At 36.9% G+C, this 22,884-nt stretch overlaps 1 protein-coding gene across 14 annotated transcripts in view; it reads left to right on the top strand.

Annotated features, from left to right (window-relative positions):
* DLG2 (discs large MAGUK scaffold protein 2) overlaps window positions 1-22,884 on the top strand; it is a 983,561-nt gene that overhangs the window by 783,863 nt on the left and 176,814 nt on the right. For all 14 annotated transcript variants that reach the window (XM_054269787.1, XM_054269774.1, XM_054269773.1 and 11 more), the window contains one exon: window positions 1,908-2,010. In XM_054269787.1, coding sequence (XP_054125762.1) covers window positions 1,908-2,010 — 103 coding nt within the window. The remainder of the gene's footprint in view (window positions 1-1,907; window positions 2,011-22,884) is intronic.

Raw genomic sequence — 22,884 nt, 5'->3', positions numbered from 1 at the left:
GCTTTTGAACCTTTGGCTCATTTTTTTGAAAGCTTCTACCAGCCATTATAACATCCCAGGGAGATGGGACAACTGAGGACTCCTGTATTAAATTATGAAGTTTATCATGTTGTATTTGCCCCATGCTCATAATTTCTATGTACAGTCATCAGTTCTACAGCATCATGCAGTCTTCTGGATCAGAAGCTGTGCTGTCTCCTGGGCTTTATATAAATGCTATCACAAATTAGTTTTTCTAATAGTAATAATCTAAATGTTGTTTACATACTAGTAAGGACTAAATTTTGTCATGCAACTAAGGAAGAAATTTTTTATGATGCCAGTGGTGAGACACTGGCACAGATTGCCCAGAGAGGTGGCAGGAGGTCCATCCCTGGAAACATTTGAGGTCAGGATGGACAGGACTCTGAGCCACACGGTCCAGTTGAAGATGTCCCTGTTCATTGCAGAGGTGTTTTAAAGTTCCCTTACAACTCAAACTATTCTATGACTCTGTGATTCCATGGTAAATAATAATTGTGTTCTCAAAACAGCAAAACAGCATAATCTCTAAAATTTTATCAAAGACAGCAAGTTAAGATGGGCCAGTTTCTAAATGCTGTTGAGCCAAATAAATATATTCATAGCAGACTCAATAGCTGTTATTTAAAAAGTTCTATGGAATCAAATTTTTATTTGTAATCCTTAAAAAGTTGTTTAAATTTTAAAAACCTTTCTTTTTAATATGTGCTTAGCCATCCTGCAATGGTACTTGGTAAACATAAACATAAATATTTGCTCTAGGTGAGGATTTGGGTCTAGTGTTTTGGCATATTTGCTTCATATGGCATGATTCCCATTCCTCTCCCTGCCCTTTATTTCCTTTCTTTTTCTTTTCCTCAATAATCAAAACTGGATTTCTGTCCTGCTGAGGTTGTTACATATCAAAATTTTCCTGTTCTTCACTAAAATATTATCAATTGGAAACCTGTAGAAGTTAGAGGAAAGTCAGATAAATCCATAAGATAAACAAATACATAAATGCAAACATAAATATGTAAATAAAAGAAATCTCACATACTTCAGTACAGCCAGACAGTAATGCTCCCACTGGAAAGCAGGATTCAAGTTACTGGATCAGTTAATAAATCTGTATGTGAATTCTGTCTCTTCTTTAGGATGCTGCTGACAAAGTATGTATCACAAAAAGAAATCCAAAGAGTTGTGAAACTGCCTCTGGGTTTTAGGGATGGATTTCCCTATTTCTTGTGCAGCCAAAAATGGTTGAGAAAGAGAAACCGTATGGAAATCTGTGTGGATATTGGACAGCCAAAGTTGAGGAAGCTGTGCCTGATAGCAACTCCATTGCTGCTGTGTGCAAGGCACAGGATATTTCCAGGAAATAGTCAGAGGGGTTGCATGAACAGAAAACAGTAGATGGGGTTTTTGCTCTAAAAGTTCTGCAGCCAGCAGCTTTTGTTAGACACGCTTTATGTATCTCTGGGTTTCCTGATGCTACTAACTGCAGAGTTTGACTGAAGGAGCAGCTTCTTTGCTTGCAGTATTCTTCAGTGACCTTCAAGCATCACTGAAAATTTATCTTTTGAACTTAATATATTAAGTGATATTGCTTGATGAAGAGATAACCGGAAATGCAAACTCAGTAGAGCAGGAAACATCCAAAAATAGTGGTCAGAGAATCTGCATGGATAAGCACAGTCAAACTATGGGGTGAGTGGTACTGGTGTGTGTCCTCTTTGCTGATCATAGGAAGCTTCCTCTCAGCCCTTTTGATTTTGTACTCTGCTTCTGCACCTGGGCATCCATCTGACCTTTACATCCATTGGGTATTTAGACCCCCCCCCCTTCTGTCTCCCTGTGTCATGTCAAGCTGCTCATAGCTGCTGTTGTCTCGGTTCCCTGCGCAGGTGAACGGCATTGATCTCCGCGGTGCTACCCACGAGCAGGCTGCGGCTGCGCTCAAAGGAGCGGGGCAGACGGTAACCATCATAGCACAATACCAGCCAGAGGGTAAGTGAAACAACCACCTGCCAGGCACATGGCAAAAGAGGAGAGCTCTGGAGCCACTCATTTCACAGGGTGAGGCTGCTGTAGCTATCATCAGCAGTCATCTGGGATGAAAATCAAAGTGGCCATTCTGTCCCAAGGAAATGGCTGTACTTTTGTCACAGAGCACTCTTTAAGTGTGCATATAACAACAACACAGTAATCAACACTTAGTTATTCGTTTTATCCTCATTAGTGCTCGTTTTATGTTCATTTCTAGTCTCTTCCTGGAAATAGGTAGTGCAAAAGATAGGTTAAGAGAGACCAGAAATGCCAGGAAGAGCTGCCATTGCTTCAGTCAGATTAGAATTAGACAAGGATAAATGCTTCCTGCAGAATGTGTAGAGCTCCCGTTATTATTTTTGGATGACAGCATCCTTGTACCTTCAGGGCAATTAGGCCTGGATAACAACTACTTATTAGAGAAAATGACAGCTTTCTAAATAAAAGCATCAGCAGGAAATTCAGCAAAATGCAAGCCATTTAAGGTGGGATGCATCTCATTCAAATTTTGCTGTCAAATATTTAGCATTCTAGAAGTTAAGCTAGTTTCAGTGGGCAGAAGTAGGCACTGATTGATTTGGAGTTCAGATTTAAAGGACAAGGCTCCTTGTTGTCCATGATCAGTGCCCCAGATGACTATCTGAGGTTCTCACGGGATTTGTGAGAGGAATATTACCTTCTGATTGGAACTCAAGGCGACTTTTCTCTTCAGTAGTTATTACTTTAAAGTCTTTGCTAGATTCATTCAGCAAGTACAACTGGCTGTGAAGATTTGCTGACACCGTGTTATCATTTTTCAGGAAGCAGTTCTAGCTCAATTCACAAGTTGATTCTGCCTGATTGTGCCCAGCCTAGGAGATATGCAAGTCTCATAGGTGAAACAACAGCTCTAATAACATGCTCAGTCAGTCAGGTTTTTTTAGGGAAGTGAATTAGTACTTCCAGAATTTATCCAATATGATACTTTCTTTAATTTCTTTGTATCCTGATGATAGCAATCAAGTAGAAAAGGAGCTTCTATTTTAGTCAAATGTACAGTTGTGCTTCAGATCTGGAATCAAGCATCCATTTATTACTTTATCTGTGCTTGAGTCACCAAGCAGAATAAGTTGGGCCAAGAGGGCCAACTTAGAAATGGGCAGATGAGGGCAAATGAAATTGAAAGTATCTATCTTCAGTTAAATAAATGGAACATATTAATATAAAAATGCATGAGTAATAATCAGCATTATTTCAAAGAAGTGTTGAAAAGCAATTCCATTACAGATAGAGCTCTGCATTGGGCTCTGAATGAAACCATGTTCCTATTAGTTCCAGCAATCTTGTTTGCTGTCTGGTGATTTTGCACTGCAATTATCACCATGGTGTCTGGGTACTTGTAGCAATCAGTGGCATGTCACAGTTGTTCCATGCCATTGTTAATACACAAAAAATTACATTGCTTGACAGCTTTTTCCTATTAGGATTGAACTTCTAGTTGACATATTTGTACCCTACATTTTAGCAGCTCAGTCCTGGATCAAATTTAGTTTTGGTGAACATACAATTCAAGTGATACTGATGAAATCAATCAGGTATTATTCTGGATATTTATTCCATGTATTCTATTTATTCTGTGTCATTACTCCATTCACCAAAGCCCCTGTTGAGGGCAGACTAGTCCCAGCTGCATCACTTCTTGTCAGTGAAGCAAAGCCAGTTTTCTGTTTCTGCCAAATAGCTCAAAACACACCACTATGAGTGAAGCTTGTGAGGAACAGGGCCCAAAAGTTTGTTGTTTTATAGTAAGTTATTTAATCTTTAAAGGTAGTGAGGGTCGTTGTCTATAGTTGTCCAGCATGTGTTATATTACAGCTGAAATATTTAATTTTAATCTGAGATTCTGGTTAATGCAAACTGCATAAGTCAAATGTAAAATGAAACATTTGTTTCCTGAGAGTTCCCTCACAACAAAGAAAGATGAAAAAACTTCTAAAGGGTTACATAACCTTCACAAAAGGTTATGTAAAGATTTATAGGCTACATAGAAAGACAAACACACTCTATATGAGACTAAATACTTGTTTTATTCTAAAGTTATTGCAGAACTCTTTTTGTCCTTTATTTGAAATTTATACCTGATTTCTTATTTACTATATCTTATCTTGTTGTGTATATTGGAATATAGTCATAAAATAGTCTTAGAACTGTGCAGCTGTCCTTCCCTCAGGGGCTTCTCACTTTTAAATCCTTCCAAATCTAGTAAAGTACATAAGCTAAGTTGGCTGGTAGCTTCTTCCATTTTCTCACTAAAAGTTCTGAGTTGTTACTACAACTTCAGGTTTTTCTGGGGAGATCTAAGAATAGTCACTACAAATGTTAATCAGTACTTTTTAAAAATGCCTTCAATTATTAAGCCATTAGATGTCGTTGCAAAAAAAAAAAGTCAACATTCAACAAACCCTTTAGCTATTGATATTTCAGGTATTGAGTGATGATGATGTATTACCAGTCAATACTGTAAGCAAGCTGGTGATTAGCAATTAAAATTGTGAGTAGAGAATGTTTATTTTATGCAATGAAGGAAAGCTTCCTATATGATTATTGGTATTTTCTCAAAAAATAAATAATATGCTATGCTGTGGGAAGAAAATAAGGTAAATATTATAGAAACAGCTTTCAAAGTTTAAATGTCCCTTTCCTTGTTTCAAACAGAATCCCATTCAAAGCCTCATATGAACTTCCTTCACATTTATGTGTAGAGACTTGACAAAAAATCTCGTAAGAATGGTAACTCCTACAAAAAAAATAAGACAAACCCTAGTGCTTGCCATCAGTTTGAATAGCTTTTCCCATCAATATTGTGGTGCTTTTTTTTGTCATCCTGTTTGGAATGCACAAATGCAGAGAGGAGTTCAGACAAAACAGAATAGCATCATGACATTTTTTTGAATGCTGTCAGATCTGTGGTTGGTGATGGTGCTCAGCTGAACCACACTGCACATCCCTCAGATGGAAGTGGTCTGGGTGAAAATGCTGTAAAAGAGCACAGATACAGTGAATAAAGGGAGGATAGAAGAGACAAACAGTGATTTCATGTAAAGTTGTTGAATGGAAATAAAAGGGATAGTATAAACGGAGAACGAATTCCTCAGTTTTGCTCCTCAGTCCCTTTTTTTCTTCATTTACACTCACCACCTTTATTTCCCTCTTCTCTCTGAGAAACAGAAGAGGCAAAGCATTATAGAAATCCAAACAAATTTAAATTCTGTGAGCAAAATTAGGGATAGATTATTGAGAGCAAGAGGAAAACAAATCACAAAAGTTAAAAAAATCAGAGCTCAGCGGTAGAAGTACATATTTAGGAATGGCAGCCAACAGGGCTTTTTTAGTGATTCCTTATTTTATTTAAAAAACTGAAAATAACCTGTGTACTGTATGTTATGTACACATGTATTGTGTAAATGGGGGAGAATGAATGTTAAGCATCATGATCTCTTAATAATCCTTGTGGATGTAGTTTATATGGAGGTTTGTTGATGTATTCAGTCTACACTAACTAGTTCCCACAGGCTTCAAAAAGGTAACCTTTCATATTCTTGTGAAACTCACATCTTCTGCCTGTAGTTGGTATGAGATTAAAGATAATTTAGGGACCAAAAGCTACTTAGCACAAAATTAGAAGACAAACCAATCACTTATATTTAGCTTTGTACTCCAATTTCTTAATAATCAGAAGCATTTTGACTTTCCTCAACAGCTTAACAACTCTCAGATCTCTTTTAAAATATTGCACAAATTTGAAGTAAATTCAAAATAAAAACCTGAGCCTGGAAAATAATCTTAGGATGGATCAGTGTGTCCCTACTAAACAATTAAGTGTAAATTAAAATGGAATATATACCACACAGGGAAACACATTTTACACTTCCAGGTTTTTCATCAGGACATATTTTGTAGTTTAACAGCAAAAGTTGCAAGTACAGTGCATTGTGGAAGGAATTAAGAAAAAGAAAACAACATTTTTTCAGTTAAGCTACAATATATTTTTGAAGATAAAGGAACTTTGGTGGAAATAGTGACAATTGGCCCTGGAAGACACAGCTTGGAAGTGGGGACAAAGAGAGTTCTAGTCTCCTAATAAAGCTGCTAAAAAGCTTTATTGCACATTTTAGTCTCAAAAGCTCATCTTCCTTTCCCCCACAGCAGTGTGAAAAGGTGAAGTGTAGCCTTAAGATTTTTGAAAAATATTCTGTGTCAATGGTCTGCAAGCTGAGCTGTGCTGCATTGCAGTACCTCTGCAGCTATTGCCTCACAACAGTGCCTGGGAAAGTGTTAAACCAATTGGAAGTTTCATGTGCTTTCAGTCTTTCAAGCGAGCCGATTAACCAGCTCCCTTCAGAGCTCATTGATTACAGTTTGATTAGAGCAGCTGGCACTGCAGAGGTTAAAAAGTTACTACAATGAAAGAATTTGTGCTTTATCTCTTTGTGAGTGCGCTGCTGCTCAGTGCCTGTTGTGAGGTGAGGAGCTGAGCTTTAGCTACAGAAAGAGTGTGAGGGGGAGAGACACTGTGAGAGCCAGCGTCTGTCTCTGCAGGCAATAGCTAAAGGAATTTTTGAAAAACTGCACCTAAGCAACTCCTGGAAGCTCAGATAACTAAATTTACTTTTTTATTCTTTTGCTCCTAATTGTGGGAGGCTTCATAGTACGTTGAAATAGACCTAACTTTTATGACCAGCCCCAGATTTTATGAAAAAGTATCCCTTGTCTTACGCATTTGCCTGAGCTGCAGATTCTGAGATTCACTTTTTTGAAAATACCAGGTGAAAAATCCAAGAGTAACTTCTGAAGGTCTCTGAAGTGATGGATATTTTTTAGCATTTACCCCTTTTTTATTCCTTGTTCCTACCTCACAGTACTAACACTTGTCTCCTCTTTTGGTACAGCAGTCACATAGATTCCTGATTCAGACATTTAACTTTTCCAGCTGCTGTGGGAATTAGGTAGATAAAAAATACGGAAGAAAAAGAAAATAATTGTACTTATTCATCTTTGCCTCGGTTACTTCTATACTTTGAAATGTGACTAGCCATATTATAGCTCCCTTTCCCCAGCTGTTAAGAAGGAATATAGCTTAATTACTTGGATAAAGTTGCATTACAGCAGTTGGCTTTCATCTGGAAGCCAGTGTATCCAATTGCCAAAGAATGCAAGATATTAGAGTTACATTTCATGCATGTGCATTGAAGAGCAGAACATAATCTTGGAATGGCCAAGCTGGATCTGACCAAAGCACATTTGCTGAGGATCCAATTTCCAGCAGTGGCCAGCAGCTTAGAGAGAAGAGAAAGACCAGGACAAGCACACAGTGATACTAGCCCTGAGTACTGTCCTGCTCAGCAGGGGGGTGAAAAATCCTCTCCTTGTCCTCAGGCAGAAAACACCACCACTATAAAAATGAATAAAAGCGAAAAAAAGTTTAGAGGTATGTTTCATAGATTGTCCTGCTGAAGTTCAGTAAGTGAATTTTGTTGAGAAGCTTGGTCCATTTTTTTAAAGTTAGGAAAATTGAGAAAGAATGAGAAATACAAATGACAAAACTCAACATTAAGATAGTATATTTTTCCCCTTGTATTTGAGCCTTTTTTTTTTACTTGACATCTCAAGAGACAAAGCATTGTTCCAGAACTAGAGAAATTTTTATTTCAAATCTCCATTCATTGATAATGGTTGATAGTGCACCAGAGTTCTCCTATGGAAGAGACTTTCAAATAGCAATATTAAAGGCTGTTTTTTCCCCCTCTTTTTTACAGTGGCATCTCCAACTCTACTGTTTTCTTACTTACCCACAGAGAGTTTTTACTGTGTTGAAGAACAGTAAATGGTTTTCTCTAGCTGGTGAAATGGCAGGCCCATGCCTCCCTTACTTGTCCAAGAAGTGCCCATTGAAAAGAGGTTAGCCAGACCATAGAATAATTTCAGTGGTAAGCGACCTTTAAAGGCCAAGTAAGATATAAAACCATGATCTTATATCTTCAACTGCATCAGTTGCTCACAGCCCCATCCAATCTGGCCTTGAATGTTGCCAGCGATGGCATGACAGATGATGCTGTCAAAACTGTTTCTCCCTTCTTGTAGTTCTAACACATTTTGCTTCAACAAAAGTTCCAGAGTTCACTTAGCAAGAAATTGCCTCTTTGTTGCAGAGATTTCTGTGTTAGTGGAGATGTTTAATGGGGTTGTGTGGCTGCAATACACAACTTCTTCTAGCACACCAAATGGTATTTGTTGTGCTCAAAACTAATCCTTGAGTGCTCCAGGCTATTTCAGCAGTTAATGTACAGGGTTAAATGTTAAGGTTGGTATTTTCTGCCTTTCTTTTGATGTAATAAATTTAATTTTGTTACCCTTTAGAAAATGCAGAAATGCCAATATAGTACCCACTTGTCTGGCCATGCAAGACCTTTGCCTTAGGTTTAGCTTTAGTGCCTCTATTCGCTGCATATTATTTAGAATATGCTGCTTTTATTTTTGCAATGTTGAAGAAAAGCCTTTAGGTTTATCATTTCATTGCAAGTTTCACAATATCTTTACTTCAAGTAAAAAACCCCTAAAGCATATCTAAAATGGAAAGGATGGTTAAAAAATCTCCCTGATAAACTTTCAAATTATTTTCTTATCTCACAGCATTTCCTTTCTGTTTGCCTGAGCTGTTCTCACCACAGCTTCCACTCTACTGCAAATTAACTCTAGTACCTGAGTGAGTCTGTCTGTGTTCATGGACATTGCCCCAGCACTGACAGATATTTCTGGGGCTCATCAGATGCCACAGCTGAAGCACCAGGGATTACGAATGTTCTTGTAAAGTCAAGCCTTAGTAGGCTTCCCATAAGACGCAAAAGGTTACATTTTAATCCCTCTGTTAAATTTGAAGATCACTTTCCGGGTAGAGTTACATAGTGAAACCTGTACAACATTAAATATTTTATTTTAAAAAGAAGAAAATTTTTTTTGTCTTTTCTAAAATAGTCAGCACTCACTATGCATCTATGCATGAAACAAGTTATGGATATATTTTCTTAATGTTTTTCTGCAGATTCACTTGTGTTTAATGTAGTCATCCTTGTCTGCTGGAGTGTATTTGCTGTTTCCTTACAGACTCCTGAGCTTTCTCAATTCCCATTTTCATGAATGTTTCATTTTAAGTACTTAGGTTTTTTTTCAACCATATTTAACTCTTGTTTCTATCAGCTGGCTTTAAATTTCCTTGGAATAGTACATTCTTTATTGAAGAATATACAGTTGTCAATGTTGTGCAGGGAAAGTATGATTTCCTTTTAAAAGCCATCTTTTGTTCTTTTCATTTTAAATGTGAAAACATGAAGTTATGTGGTTGGGAGTTTTTTTCCTGTAGTTCTTTAAGCTTCATTAAAAGTGCAGGTCTTGCTTAGTTTTTTGTTGTTCATACACAGCCTTCTGTGCTTAGTCATATTTATGTACACATGGAAAGAGTGTATCTTTTAATTCCTGCTGGAGATTATTAACTACTTTCCTTTGACAATTTATTAATTTAAATTCAGTATTTTCCACTTTCTTCTGTTTTCTTGAGGTTTGTTATTAAGTTTGGTTGGGAATACAAATAAAGAGTTGGTTTTGGGGTTTTTTTGCAACAGGACTAATGTTTGCAGCTGCTCATTTAACTGGTAAATACAGCCTACAGGTGGCTCCAAATTTTCTTCCCTGTCTTAGAGTTCACTGAAACTCTGTTTTTACACTTACCTGTGAGCTTTTTCAGAAAACAAGGTCTTCTTTCAATGGCAAAGACTTGTATGGATATGTCCAGGCCTTTCAGAAGGGGGTATGCTGCTGAGTGAGCAGAGGGGGGGCAAGGATAATTCCCTAAAGAACCAGAATAAGGTTGACATTATTTCTGAACCCATTCCAGTGTTTCTTTTCTTAATCTCTTTCTTCTTTCAATTTTTTATTGTGATTTTCATCTGGAAAAATGCATTTCATGCTGAAGATGTTTTGTATTTAATCTCAATTTTTACTTTTTGGGTGATAAGTCTTGCCAACATTTTTTTCTATTTAAATTCTTTCACAACAGCATCCTTTCATATATCATATGACCCTGAGAAGCTCCTATTTATTGTTATCTATTTATTTTAAAATGTGTTCTCTTTTCCTTCTCATTGATGTTTTCACTTTGCAAAGACATGGTTTGTTTCTTTGTTGTTCTGCTTCTTAGTTACTTTCAGTGACAGATGTTTTTTCCTTCTTTTCTTACAGTTAATATAAGGCTGTCCTATCCTATTGCCACTGCCTTTCCTAGTCTTCCTGGTAACTAACAAACTTCCACTTTAGAGATTGTTATATAACTCATAGCTGGCCCTGGGTGATTGGGCTTTTAAAGATGCTGAAGGCTCTTCAGGAAAGTATTCTTATATCCAAACAGTTTAACACATTTTAGTATATTAGAATTCAAAAACTCACTAGAAACCTGTTTTTCTTCTGCCTTTGGGTGAATTACTTCATGTAGAGACATGACTGAAAATACAAAGTACTTCATTAACCGGCTGACATTCCACAATGTAGTCGATATTACCAATGCTCATGTGCTTAAAATAATAGTAATATATAGCTTCTGTATAATCCTTATGTGTTCAGCTTATGTCCCTAGAGAATATGAATACTAAAATTTAACCTTTCCTTGCAGTAATTTATGTAAAAATACTGAGCAAGTAAAATGTTTCAGTTTGAAATTAAAAGTACATTCTCCTGGTGTTTCCTGCAGACCTTCTCTTGAATCTGTTGAAAAGAATAAAAATAAGTAGTTTTTCTTTTGAATCCATCCTGCAAGTTCACAGTGCATTTGTGTCAGCATTTAGTTAGAAACAGACAAATTGAGGAGAGATTTTCTGATGTTACTTTTTTTCTTGCAAACTCCAGAAAGGGAGAAAGTGGTGAGGCATTGGCACAGGTTGCCCAGAGACGTTATGGATGTCCCATCCCTGGCAGTCTTCAAGGCCAGGTTAGGTGAGGCTTAGAACATGCTGGTCTCTTGGAAATGTGTCCCTGACCATGGCAGGGGGGTTGGAACTGGATGATCTTTAAGGTCCCTTCCAACCAAAACCATTCTGTGATTCTGTGACTGATTCTGTTATACACAGGGATGAAGTTTTCCCAAAGGATTCAGTGATTATCACCTGCTTCTCAAGATCTCATGCTGAGGAAAGATAGCAAGTCTGATATAAAATGATAAGCATTATGCTGGCATTGATAAATATCACAGGAGACAACAGCATATCAGGGATTTTCTTGGCCCAGTGCTGTGGCTGCTGTCAGCACAAACTTCTCAGTGAGTGTTAGGGACAGTCTTTCATGATTTTTATTTTTAAAGTTTATAGTTCTTGACACGTACAGGGATTTGCTTTTAATTATAATACAGAGCTAGACAAAAGCAAAAACAAAAAAAAACAAACAAAAAAAGAGTAATGTTTCCTTAAAAAGAGGCCAGTGCGTAAGCTGCTTGCCTGAGGTCTCTCAGTCAAGATGAAATTCTCTCTCAGGTCGTTCAGCCTTTGTCGATGAGGTGAGTCTGGTCTCATATTCCCAGTAGAGGGAATATCAATGACTAACTTAGGCTGGATGGACAAAGCCAAGGCAAAATGAATAGGCCTCTTCTGGTGTCCCTGCAAAGCAGCTGCTGGAAAGTGCTATGCAGACATCAAACTGCTTTCCCCAGCTCAACAGGTGAACCACTAATGAAGCCAGAAAAAATCTTGTGGAGTTCTCTGCCTTTGGTTTTTTGCTAGCCAAGAGTTTCTCTCAGGAATAATTCTTCAGGTGAGTTAGTGAAGTCATTATTTTGTTGGAGAGAAAGAAAAATGGGAAAAATCACAGACAAAGTTGTGATTCCAGTAGAAAAATAAAAAACTTAAGACTTTCAAGGCAAGATAGGGAATTACAAGACAATAAATTCTAGATAATTGGTTGGTTAATTTGAATTTATTCCCTATGGGTGAGAATGACAGCAGAGTGTGAGAAATGAAACATAAAGTGTTTATGTTTAAATAGAGGGGGACAATGAGGTAGAGGGAAGATCTATTCAGATCTTCTACTCCTATTTGCTGCACTTGTATGCCCAGCATTTTTAAGGATTTCACTTACAACAGTGAATAGTTACCGTGCTCCATGTGCCTTCCTAGCTCTGATCTCTGCCTCCTGAGAGTGGTAATACATGGGATCTTTAGTGAAAGTAAAAATACTGATTTGAGGTGCATTTGATGTTTGGGTGACCTTGGCATTATTAAGAGCAGAAATTCTGTTGAGTAGATTTCTGTGCACACTGACACACAGACATAAACATTCACGCAGCCTTTGGAATCTGGGGTCCACAGGGCCAGATTTTAAGAGCTATCTTAAAGGGTAAAGGGTATATCTGCAAGAGATCTCATCATACTTGTCATATTCTGCACATTCTTAGACGGTTGGTGCTTGTGAAGGGTAAGTGATAAGGTAAACAGCTTCAGATCATACACTAAGCTGTGCCTGGGATAAAATTATTTTTCATCAAGTCAACTCAGTGCCTCTGAAAATCTTTGCTACCAAGCTACTTCCACAATTAATTCCCCCTTTTTCCATGATCTTGATCTACGTCACTCTTTCTTACATTACTTGCCTTTTCATGACCGTGAAGATGGCAGCTGACAAGAGAAATAAGAATGAGATTTAGACTTCATTGTCAATCTCAATACTTCATTACAGACTCATTGAAAATACTTAATTAACTGCAGAGTCACTGAAATAGTGCCATATGTCATGTCAGCTTCAAAAAAACCTCTCTTTTCAATATTAATTTTGATTAGGAAAACCTTTGCTCAAGGCTGAAGATACATATTATCTTTGATTTTGCCTCTTTCACCTGTATGGGTGAACTAAATGGAATTTTTTAAATTAGGTTTTAACTACAGCTGAGTGTGAAGAAGTGTTTAAAGATACAACTTCATTTATCTACAAAGTTAAAATGTCCATATATTTTAACCTGAGAATCCATCTTCTTTTAGAAGCTCTAGTATCTTGAACAGAAAGTAACTTTATCCCCTGGTTTCAGGGGGGAAGATTGTTTCAACAATATTATATTTAATATTTTCAAAGCCATGCATTCAAATTACGCTCTGAAATAGGAATATCCTGATATGAATTATGTGACTGATTGCTTCTCATAAAATTCAGTTAAACTACATTTTGTAGCTTAAACATGAACGTAGAAGTCTGGGATAAGTCACCTTTCAGTAAAGTTTGTTTTCAGACACCTTGAAGGACTTTCTTGTGACATTCTAATTTCCTTCGCAGTTTTCAAGAGAAATATGTGAGTCTAACCCAAGCAATAATTGCTTTCAGCACTTATAATAATTATTTTTAGCACTTCATTTAATAAGCACATTTGCTTTAAATTGGTCTACAGCTAAGAATTATACAGAAAATTCAGGTTTTGGTAACTTTGAACAAAACTTCTGAATACTGACTTTAATTGTTGCTTCAGTGCTGTTTGGTGCCTAAACACACCAAGAAATGTGTAACACACATGTTACAAGTCAGATTACTTTAGTTTCAGTTGAATGCATACGCCTCCTAGACAAGAATTTTTCATTTTCTTGGAGAGACTCAGATTAGTATGGATTTTGCTGGCTTACAGAGACAGACATTTGGCAATAGGGAGTGAATGTGAAATAGGGACAGGGGAGAGAGATGGAAAACCCTCATATTTTTCAGTGTTCTGTCAGTTCATTTGTGAAATGGGAGCTGGAAGTTTTTTCCTCTAGGGAACTTTGGTGGTGATTTTAAAAGGGTTTTTTATGTGTGTGTGTGTGTGTCCATACTGTTCAGTATTTCTCTTTTAAACCTCCCATTGTTACACATGTGTAGATGTGTATTTGTGCAAAATTCTGTGTGGTGATCCTCACCTCCTTAACCCTTTGAGCAGCCTCTGCTGTAAGTTAACAAAGCAATGCCTGGATCAGAATGATTTCCCTGCATGTCTCGGAGGGTAATGCACAGCCAGTCCAGCTTATGTTCTAAGAGTATTATTTTTCTTCTCTCCAATTATATGCCCTGCATCTCTGAAAACTAATCTGAAATTTGTATCTTAGAAATTCATTTTCTTTATAAAGGAACACTACTCAGTGTAAGGTAAGTATCTTCTTTATGATGGGTTCTTAGCTGCTTATTAAACTGAAAAAAGATTTAGGTTAGATGATAGGGGAAAAATCTATACTCATTGGGTAGTGAGGCACTGGTACAGGTTTCCCAGAGTAGGTGCTTCATCCCTGGAAGTGTTCAAGGCCAGGTTGGATGGGGCTTTGAGCAGCCTGTTCTAATGTAATGTGTCCCTGCCCATGGCAGGAGCATTGGAACCAGAAGATCTTTAAGGTCCCTTCCAACCCAAGACATGCTATGATTCTAATCCTTCCCAGTATTGAGTACCAGGAAATAGTTCATGTTATCATTCTTGATTGGATTCAAAAATTCAAAAGCAGGTGTACTGAACAGGCCCACAGGGACAGCAGAGGTTCTGACGGGCTGTGGGTACTCACTCTGTCCTTGAATTTGCACAGTTCTCTTCTCAGTTAAACAGCTCAGCCACCTGTAAGGATCCGACAAGTAAGACAGTAATTATGTTTTGAAAGTAAAGAGAGAGCAATGTAAATGGTAAGTCTTAGTTATTGGAGAGAAACTGTAAGTTTCAATCGTAGGAGTCAACCTGCATTGGAACAAAGAATTCTTAAATTAATGTCATTACTCAAAAACTTTATACATTTAGGATTGTCATAAAGTAACCCAAGAAGAGGAGAAATATCTGCAGCATGATGGAAATAACTGCTGCAAAGGAAAAGTCTGACTATTTTGAGTACAGTAACTGCCATATTCTGTCTTGTCTGTGTGTTCCCGATAAATATTTTATTTCCAATAAAATTGCATCCATTAAGTTTGATAAGTGACCATATAAGGTGAGTTTAATATACTGGGAATGAGGCATCATTGGTTCTAGAATAAAGGAACTCAGTCCAACATGTGAGTAGGGGCAGGCCTGGCTGGATCTGGGCCTTCACCTTCAAGATATTTTCAAGGAAATTAGAAGTATGGTCATCTGTTTTCTGCTTGAAACCTTTCATAATGGAAACTCAAGGAGGTGTACTAAATGGACTTATTCACAAAGCCATCTGGTTCCAACAGAAATTTTCATCTGACAAATGAAACACCTTGCTTCAAAACCGTAGGAATTCAGAAAAAGTCCAAATTATTTCAATTTGAAAGTGCTTTTGTGTTATGTGTTACAAAGTTGGGATATCTAACATCAACACTTTCTGCTTCTTGAATTGGGGTCACTTTCCTTAGCATATCATGTAAACAGGAGCCCATAAGATGCTTCATTTCCTGGCCTTTAGAGTGGAGTAGAAGTGTAGGAGCACAGCAGAACTATTTTCCAAATGCCAATACTGTCAGTTGACTGTCAGAAATGCAGTCATTTTAGGAGAAGTTAGGGAGAGAAATCAATTTGGTAAACATGCCCTTCTGAAAAAGGGATGCAGATTACCCCCATCAGGAAACAAGTTCAGTTTATGCTTTGTAAGTTGTATTGCATTTCTAGATATGCTTCTGTCTGAGATTTTTCTGTGATGTTTCAAAATAAGTCTGTAGGAGCCATAGAGAGGCATGAGAAAATGTGAGGGTGCTGAGAAAGTAAACAAAGATAAATAAACATACAGATAAATATTTTATATTTACTCCCTTCCACCCAGATTCAGATGATTTAAAGCCAATGTTCCTGCTAGTGTGTATACTACTAATACTATGTATTATAGTATATTTTAAAATTTTGCAAGTATACTCTAGATGGCATAAAACATATATAGATGTAAAAATATTATGTTTAATATTCTCTTTTTGGAAAGGCCAGTACACTCAGTAGAAAAGGCATGGCACAGGAAGGCTTTAGGCTGTCCAAATCTGGGTCCAAACATAGTAACCAAATGGTTTATATTTCTCTTTTGTCTGAATAAATGTCCAGGTGTGATTCTGTGCTGTCTGTTGAGTCTTATGGTAAGAGACCGAAAGAAAACATCTACAGAAAAGTCAGTATTCACCACTGGTGTTATTGCTCTGCCTCTTACAATAGTTTTAGCTTCTGTGGAGAAATTGTCACATGGGTAGATTCCTGGTTTTGTATTTAGGAGAGATTTTGCCTTTGAAATCTCTCAGTGTGTTTATCTCTTCACCAAGAGTGGCTTAACAAGAACACAACATATCTCTCAGCTTCTTTTACCACTTCCAAGGGATCTTGGATGTTGGATGTTGTCTCCTTTAGCATTTCTAGATCTGGAAGACAATGAGGTGAGAGCTGTTGTTACTGAGACCTTAACAGCATCGAGTCACGAGTGGTTCAGTTTACAAAGTTGTCCTAGTAATTTTTTTTAAGAAAACATTACTACTAATGGAATAGAAAACAATGACTGCTGATTGCTGTTTGCACTTGTACTGCATTCTCTCCTAAGTCTCTTTACATTGTTTCCAAGTTTGAAAACTGAGTCATACTTAAATTGCCTACATCAGGATAGTAAATAAAATGGCAATTACTGAGCAATCTCATTTCTAACACATTTAAGTGATTTATGGCTGTAGTAGACAATGTATTAAAATTCTGCATGTGAAATTAAAAACATAATGGCTGGAAAACTATATATGAGCTCAAGAGAAGGTTCAAAATATCTTCCAAATAATCCAGATAATTAATGGATACTGGCAAGAAAGTTGTAGGTAGTGTTAAAAAAATAGTATTAAGGTTCTTTAATAGTTTCATATTCAAGCTCTATATAGGAAAGAATGCAGTGTTCAATTTTCTATTCCTCTTTCCAGAGAAAATGGGAGCAAAACCAGTTTTAAAGTTGGCTACAGTGAAACACTAACACGAACAACAAATTTTCCACTGGGATGTGGAAACAAAGGGGTTTAGAGCATGGAGCAGGCAGTGTGCTGGGACTGCAGGGGGAAAGCACTGCAGAGGGCAAGGGCTGCAAAACCCCTTTGAAGTTTTGTTTGTTCCAGAGCATTGGAAAGCCATGCTGGCAACTGCCTCCAGCTTCGCAGCTGTTGGTTGGAGGGACAAGCCTGGCTCTCTGAGGCTATCCCTTCCTTCTCCCTCCCAGCTCTGCCCCTTCTCTCTTTCCCCTCCTTTTCATTGCAGAAGTGTCCTGGGCTTTTATCATTGGGCAGAAAAAATCACTTTTTCCTGTACTTCAGACGAATCTGGAACTTTGTGTGCAAGACATGAGTCTCCACTCTTCCAATGTGATTATCATAATGGAGAGTTCTGTGAGAGGTTTCTTTCCAAGCCCAAAGAGGTGCTTTCACATCTTTTCCTTGTTTCCCCACAGATTTTCACTCTCAGTTCATGGTCTGTTGTGACAGTGACAGCAGAAGAGGGCCTCTTGACCTCGCGATTAAAGCATAAGATTGACAACCAGGCATCGTGGGTTCTGCTTAACTCTACCACTTGCATTTGCATTGCTTATCAAGGTTTTGGGTTGGGATTTTTTCACCTTTTTCCTTTAGGTTATTCTACTGTTGTGGTATTGCAGTTCACTTTGGTCCTTTATGTGGCATTGTTTGTAAAACAAGGTGTGATGTGGCAAGCAGTAATGGAGCATGATTATAAGATCATTGGGAAATTTGATGATAAGCCTGTTCAGCACTTCCCATTCACCAAAGAATCCCTGCTGAGCTCACTGGGTCTGGAAGCCAAGGGGTCTTTCAGTGAGTAATGTGCAAAAGCAGGCTCTTTGACTTAATCCTTGTGGCTTAATCCTAAAATACATTTTGTGACTTCACTGGAAGCTGTGCATGTCCAATGATTGTTGTATCAGTCCATTTTCATTTGTAAAGTACTCAGAAATCTGCTGGGCAGCCAGGCTTTTATTTGATCTTTAGTATGCACTACATGAGTGAGCTGATTTTTAGCTTGTCTTTGAGCATAAATAATGGTTGTGAGCACCATGGTTGGCAATGTATTTTGGTGACAAGACTCCTGCATTAATTAAGTGCAAGAATAATTCATGATTTTAAGTGGTTTCCTTATGTTCATGCATTCAGTTAATTGTGTGCAATTTTAAAAATCCCTCTATAACTTCAGATGATACAGGACTCCTAAATCTTTTTATTTCATGTGACCTGGGGTCCTAGGTCCATTAGCTTACACAAGAGTATAGTCTTATTTTTTCCAAGCAGAAAATTAACAAAGTCTGGAAATGCAATTCATTGTTCTACAAGGAGAGGAATTTTAATGACAAAAGCTGAGATTTCATTTCATGTGTATATCAAGACAGCAATGTATTATTAAAAGTGACATAACTTAGTTCATAAACAATTTTTTAATAATACGTAAACATAATTATAAAACAGTTTTCTTAATAGATCTCTTCAATTATTTAATACTGGAAGACAGATTTTTTGAGTGCCTTCTTCGACGGAGGTTGCCATATGATATTTGCATTCAAAGAATTACACAAAGAATGTTTCTCTTTAGAAAACTAACTATTTTCAATAGGTCTGATGCCAAAGGCATGCTGCCTCTCATAGTGGCCATCATATTTCACTGTTATGAGGCAGCTGTTTTCACACTTCCAATTTTTAATCTCCCTTGTTTTTCTTTTCACTATAACCAAATCTGTAAACTTCTGGGGTTTGTAAATCTTTCTTGGGGCTAAATATATATCCCTGTAATGTGTTTTACCTTAAATTATTGGTATGTATGTTCAATTGTAACTTTATCTTAATGCAGTTTTTGTCTGGGAATTATTATACAATGCTATTTAAGAAGTCCTCAAATGCTTTTGTGTAAGAAATTTAGATATTAAATAGTAAGATAAATTTCTAGAGTATTCATTGTATTCTTACTGACTGGGGAGATTTACTTCTTCATGTCTGTGATAAAGGCTGCTGGGACTTGTGAAGTTCTCATTTGTGGGACAGTATTTTATTAAATTTGGGATTGATTTTTTGTACTGTTACAGCTGACAGTAAGGCATTGTAAAAACACAACAATTCTGGGTGTCTCTGATAGCTGACAAAAACCACAAAATAGGCAAAGACAGCCCAATGTCCCAAGGAAGCAGTCAGGTGATTTTGTCCAAATATGTCAGGTTTCTCTGCATATAGTACCGGTAAAGTCAAGGACTTGAACAGTGAAAACTGTGCACATATTCCAAATTGATTTTGTAAGCATTCGAGATTCCCTGAAAGAAAGTATGAGGTCAGTATCGCATACCCAGTGTCATGGGCCAGATAGGGGTAAGGAGGTCCTCCTCCTCCAGATAGTGCATGAAGTGTCCAGGGAACTGTCCAAAGCCCTGTTTGTAGTTAGTCCTGGGGTAGAGATGTGGTGCAGTGGGGAGCTCGGGCTGGCCACACTGCTGCTGCTGCTGCTGCTGTTGTGCCATGGTCCAGGGGGATACGTCTGCTTCTGTCGAGGGCATAGGGCAGCAGAGGACTTTACACCCACAGGAATGTCATAAGGTGACAAATGTGACAAAATGCCACAAGGGGAAAGATTCTACAGGAGATACCATCAAGTAAACTCCAAGTCAATGACATTCTTTTGCAGAGCCATGGGCACACAAGAAGGGTTAGGTGACCAAGTGGGAGACATGTGGACATATATGCACATGCACGTAATTCTTTCCTAGTTTTGATACCCTGTCTCTCTCTGCTTTCACTGGCTATTCCTATAGACAGAGGGATCTGATTTCTTCTTACTCTATAAAAACATTGGATCTTTCAAATCAAAGATTGTCATTGCAGGATATAAACATCTTACAGTCATGGCTCAGTGTCATGGTTTGACATAACTTGGTTTTTAGTTTCAATTTTTTGTAATAACACTGAAAAGATTGAATTTTCAACAAGTCAACATGAGCAAGTTGAGTAATTTAACTCAAGTTGTAAACATGAGTTAAATTACCCTGATGCTGTCCCATTCCAGTGTCATTGCTGGCCTTAAGTCCAGCTTTGCATCTCATTGTTGTACAGAGCTGATGTACAGATTTACATGTTTGGAGATATGCCATGAGATTGCAAGGATTTCTTGATGGTTCTCTCATGATAGGTGGCTTGTCATGTGTTTGGTTACAGGAAAGTTCTATAAAAGACTAATATAAAATTGCAATAAATACATAAACAGACAGCATTAATACATAATAATGCAATTATTGTTTAGGCTTTTAGTAAGTAAAATTAAATCTAGGTTTTCCTATGAGAAAATCTGAAATTATTTATAGTATGTTAAATTCACTGTTAATTCTTTCTAGACTGTGAATCTTTAATGCATAACAATCAATATAAAGTTCAAAACTGGTCATTTTACTTCAACCTACAGCATTAGCAATCAATAGGAGCAAGATAAGAAAATAACAAAGCTAGTACTTCCTGTATCTCAAATTATTTATGCAAAAGCTGTGTAGAAAATTGCTTTATCTATTATTTGTAATATATTTCAATTAATTTGTTCAAATAAAATGCAGCTTCTAATAATAGGATGTTGATGAAAAGCAAATGAAAAAATATGATGTGTTCATGAATACAATAAAAATACAAGAAAGAGATAAAAAATTATTTCATGTAGGTTTTGTTTAAAAATAACAGAGCCAATTATTTTTTTCTGAATCTTTCAGTTTCACCAGCAGGCTCACCTTCCTATAGGATATTCTTTGTTATAGTATTCCAAACCACAAAGGTTTTTATCTTAAACATGTTTCAGACTATAGCCTTTTATATACTTCCCTTCAAATTTTAGTCTGACTAGTCAAGATATTTACCTGCAATAAAACTCAGATAGAAAGAAATTTTTGGTGACTTGAAGGAAACTAATTTTGATCCTTAGCAAAAGGAAAACCTTTTCTACAGGTTGTTTTGAAGTCAGCATTAATTGAGACAAAACAGAGACAAAGCAAGAAAACAAGTATGTCATTTTGTCAGTGATATATTTGACATTAAATTAATATCTTTTAAACTGTTTTTGCAGATCTACAAAAGAGTGGTTTTGGGTATCATTAATCTGTCTTCTTGGGAAGGATTTATAAATGGAGCGCCTTTTGTTAGCTGCAGATCTGTGTGTCACTATGTCAACAGCTGCTTCTGGACCACTACCAAAACTACATTTCTTAATCCAAGCTTTCACCCACTGATGGCCAGAGGGATTTCCTGTAGGGAAGCAGCCATTATTTATAGTTAAGGGTTCAGGCTACAAGCCCATGTGCCAACAGGCTCTGAGCTCTTTGCAGGGTCAAGTTCTCCATGACCGGGACAGGAGCTGCAGTGCTTGGTTGCCACCACACCTGGATTGTCTCAGTGCAGTTGTTACAAGAAAGCATTTTCTTGTCACGTTGCAGTAAGACACGACTGTCAGTTTGAGAGTAAGGCCTCTAATAAAACATCAACTCTTTATTTGCCTGATGCATTTAAAGCACAGTAGGTTTTTTGTTGGACAAAAGACCTTAGCAAACAAATGTTGGCCTTAGTTTAGCCATTAGCTCAAAAAACATCACTTTGCTGTTTGGTATTTTAGTCAAACCATTTTACCCTTATCCACCAGTTGATGTAAAAGCCAGAAAATATTCCCTGGACCAGTATCTAGGGTGTATATAGGTGTAGAACCTTCTCCTATAGACATGGATGTACCTTTCTTAGTGGCAGAAGTTGGACTCTTCAGTTCAGTTTTATGAATCTGGCTATAATATTTTCCTAATAACAATATAATAACTTATTATAATTATATTTTATATTTATAATTACTAAATTATTTCAGTTCTAAACTAACTGTTTTTTTCAATCAGTATTTACCTTAGGAGGAAAAACAAAAACAAAAATCCACAAGAGAAAAAAAAACCAAGCTTACACACAAGCCAGCCTTCTATGGTTATATTTATCTCACATTCATTTCTTTTTATCTCTGTATTCTGTATGTTCTTCCTTGGCACAAATTTGTGTTTTCTGAGTTTCTGTTCAATCACTGACCTATTGTTTTTTTAAAACAGTTGCTTCATTGAGTGCATTGCATTTAAGGAGAAAGCACAAAATCATGACCTAAAAAATAACTTGATTCTAAAGAACACTTTGATCTTTTTCAAACCATGGTGCTTTACAAAATTCAATTAATTTCCTAGTGTGAATCCTTTTAGCCAAAAGTAAGGAAAGAGTACAAGGTAATAATTTTATTTATTGACCAAAAGCTGACTAATTCACTGGCTGTTTCTCCTACTTGTACCAGCGATTTCTAATGTTTAGGTTATGGATACTACAGTGGATGCTTACTTGATTTTAAGTAAATATTTTTTGCAGCTTGGGTTCCATAATTTCATTAAACAATTTACATGGCAGAGCATACTCAAATTGATGTTCTATATATAAACTCTATCAGTATTAGCTTGATGATTACTTTATAAAGTAATTTATTGCTGTTTATCAAGATGAGATCAAGATCACATCCCATGTTGTAAGAACTTTACATCTAGATGCCATATGGCTGTTCTTGTCTTTTTTTTTCTTCCTCTTCCTCCTTCAGTTTTCATTTCCATCTCTTTTGGATTGTGTCCTGATTTTTTACTGATATGTAAAAGGATGGATTTACAGGATAGTTCTTATTGTATTGACTTAAGCCTATCTGCTTTATTTAAATCTGGAGAAATAAATCATCTGAGTTCTTTAATGGGCCTTTTATAAATACTGTGACTTTTCTCTGCTCATCTCTGAGGTAAAGCTGCTTTTAATCCAGTCTCTTTGAATTAGGCTTGATTTGTCTCT

The sequence above is a fragment of the Melozone crissalis genome, unplaced genomic scaffold (assembly GCF_028551555.1).
Source record: "Melozone crissalis strain CALT ecotype California unplaced genomic scaffold, PUWL_Pcris_2 ptg000008l_1, whole genome shotgun sequence".
NCBI classification, from domain to species: Eukaryota; Metazoa; Chordata; class Aves; order Passeriformes; family Passerellidae; genus Melozone; species Melozone crissalis.
This window is presented reverse-complemented; position numbering and strand designations above follow the sequence as displayed.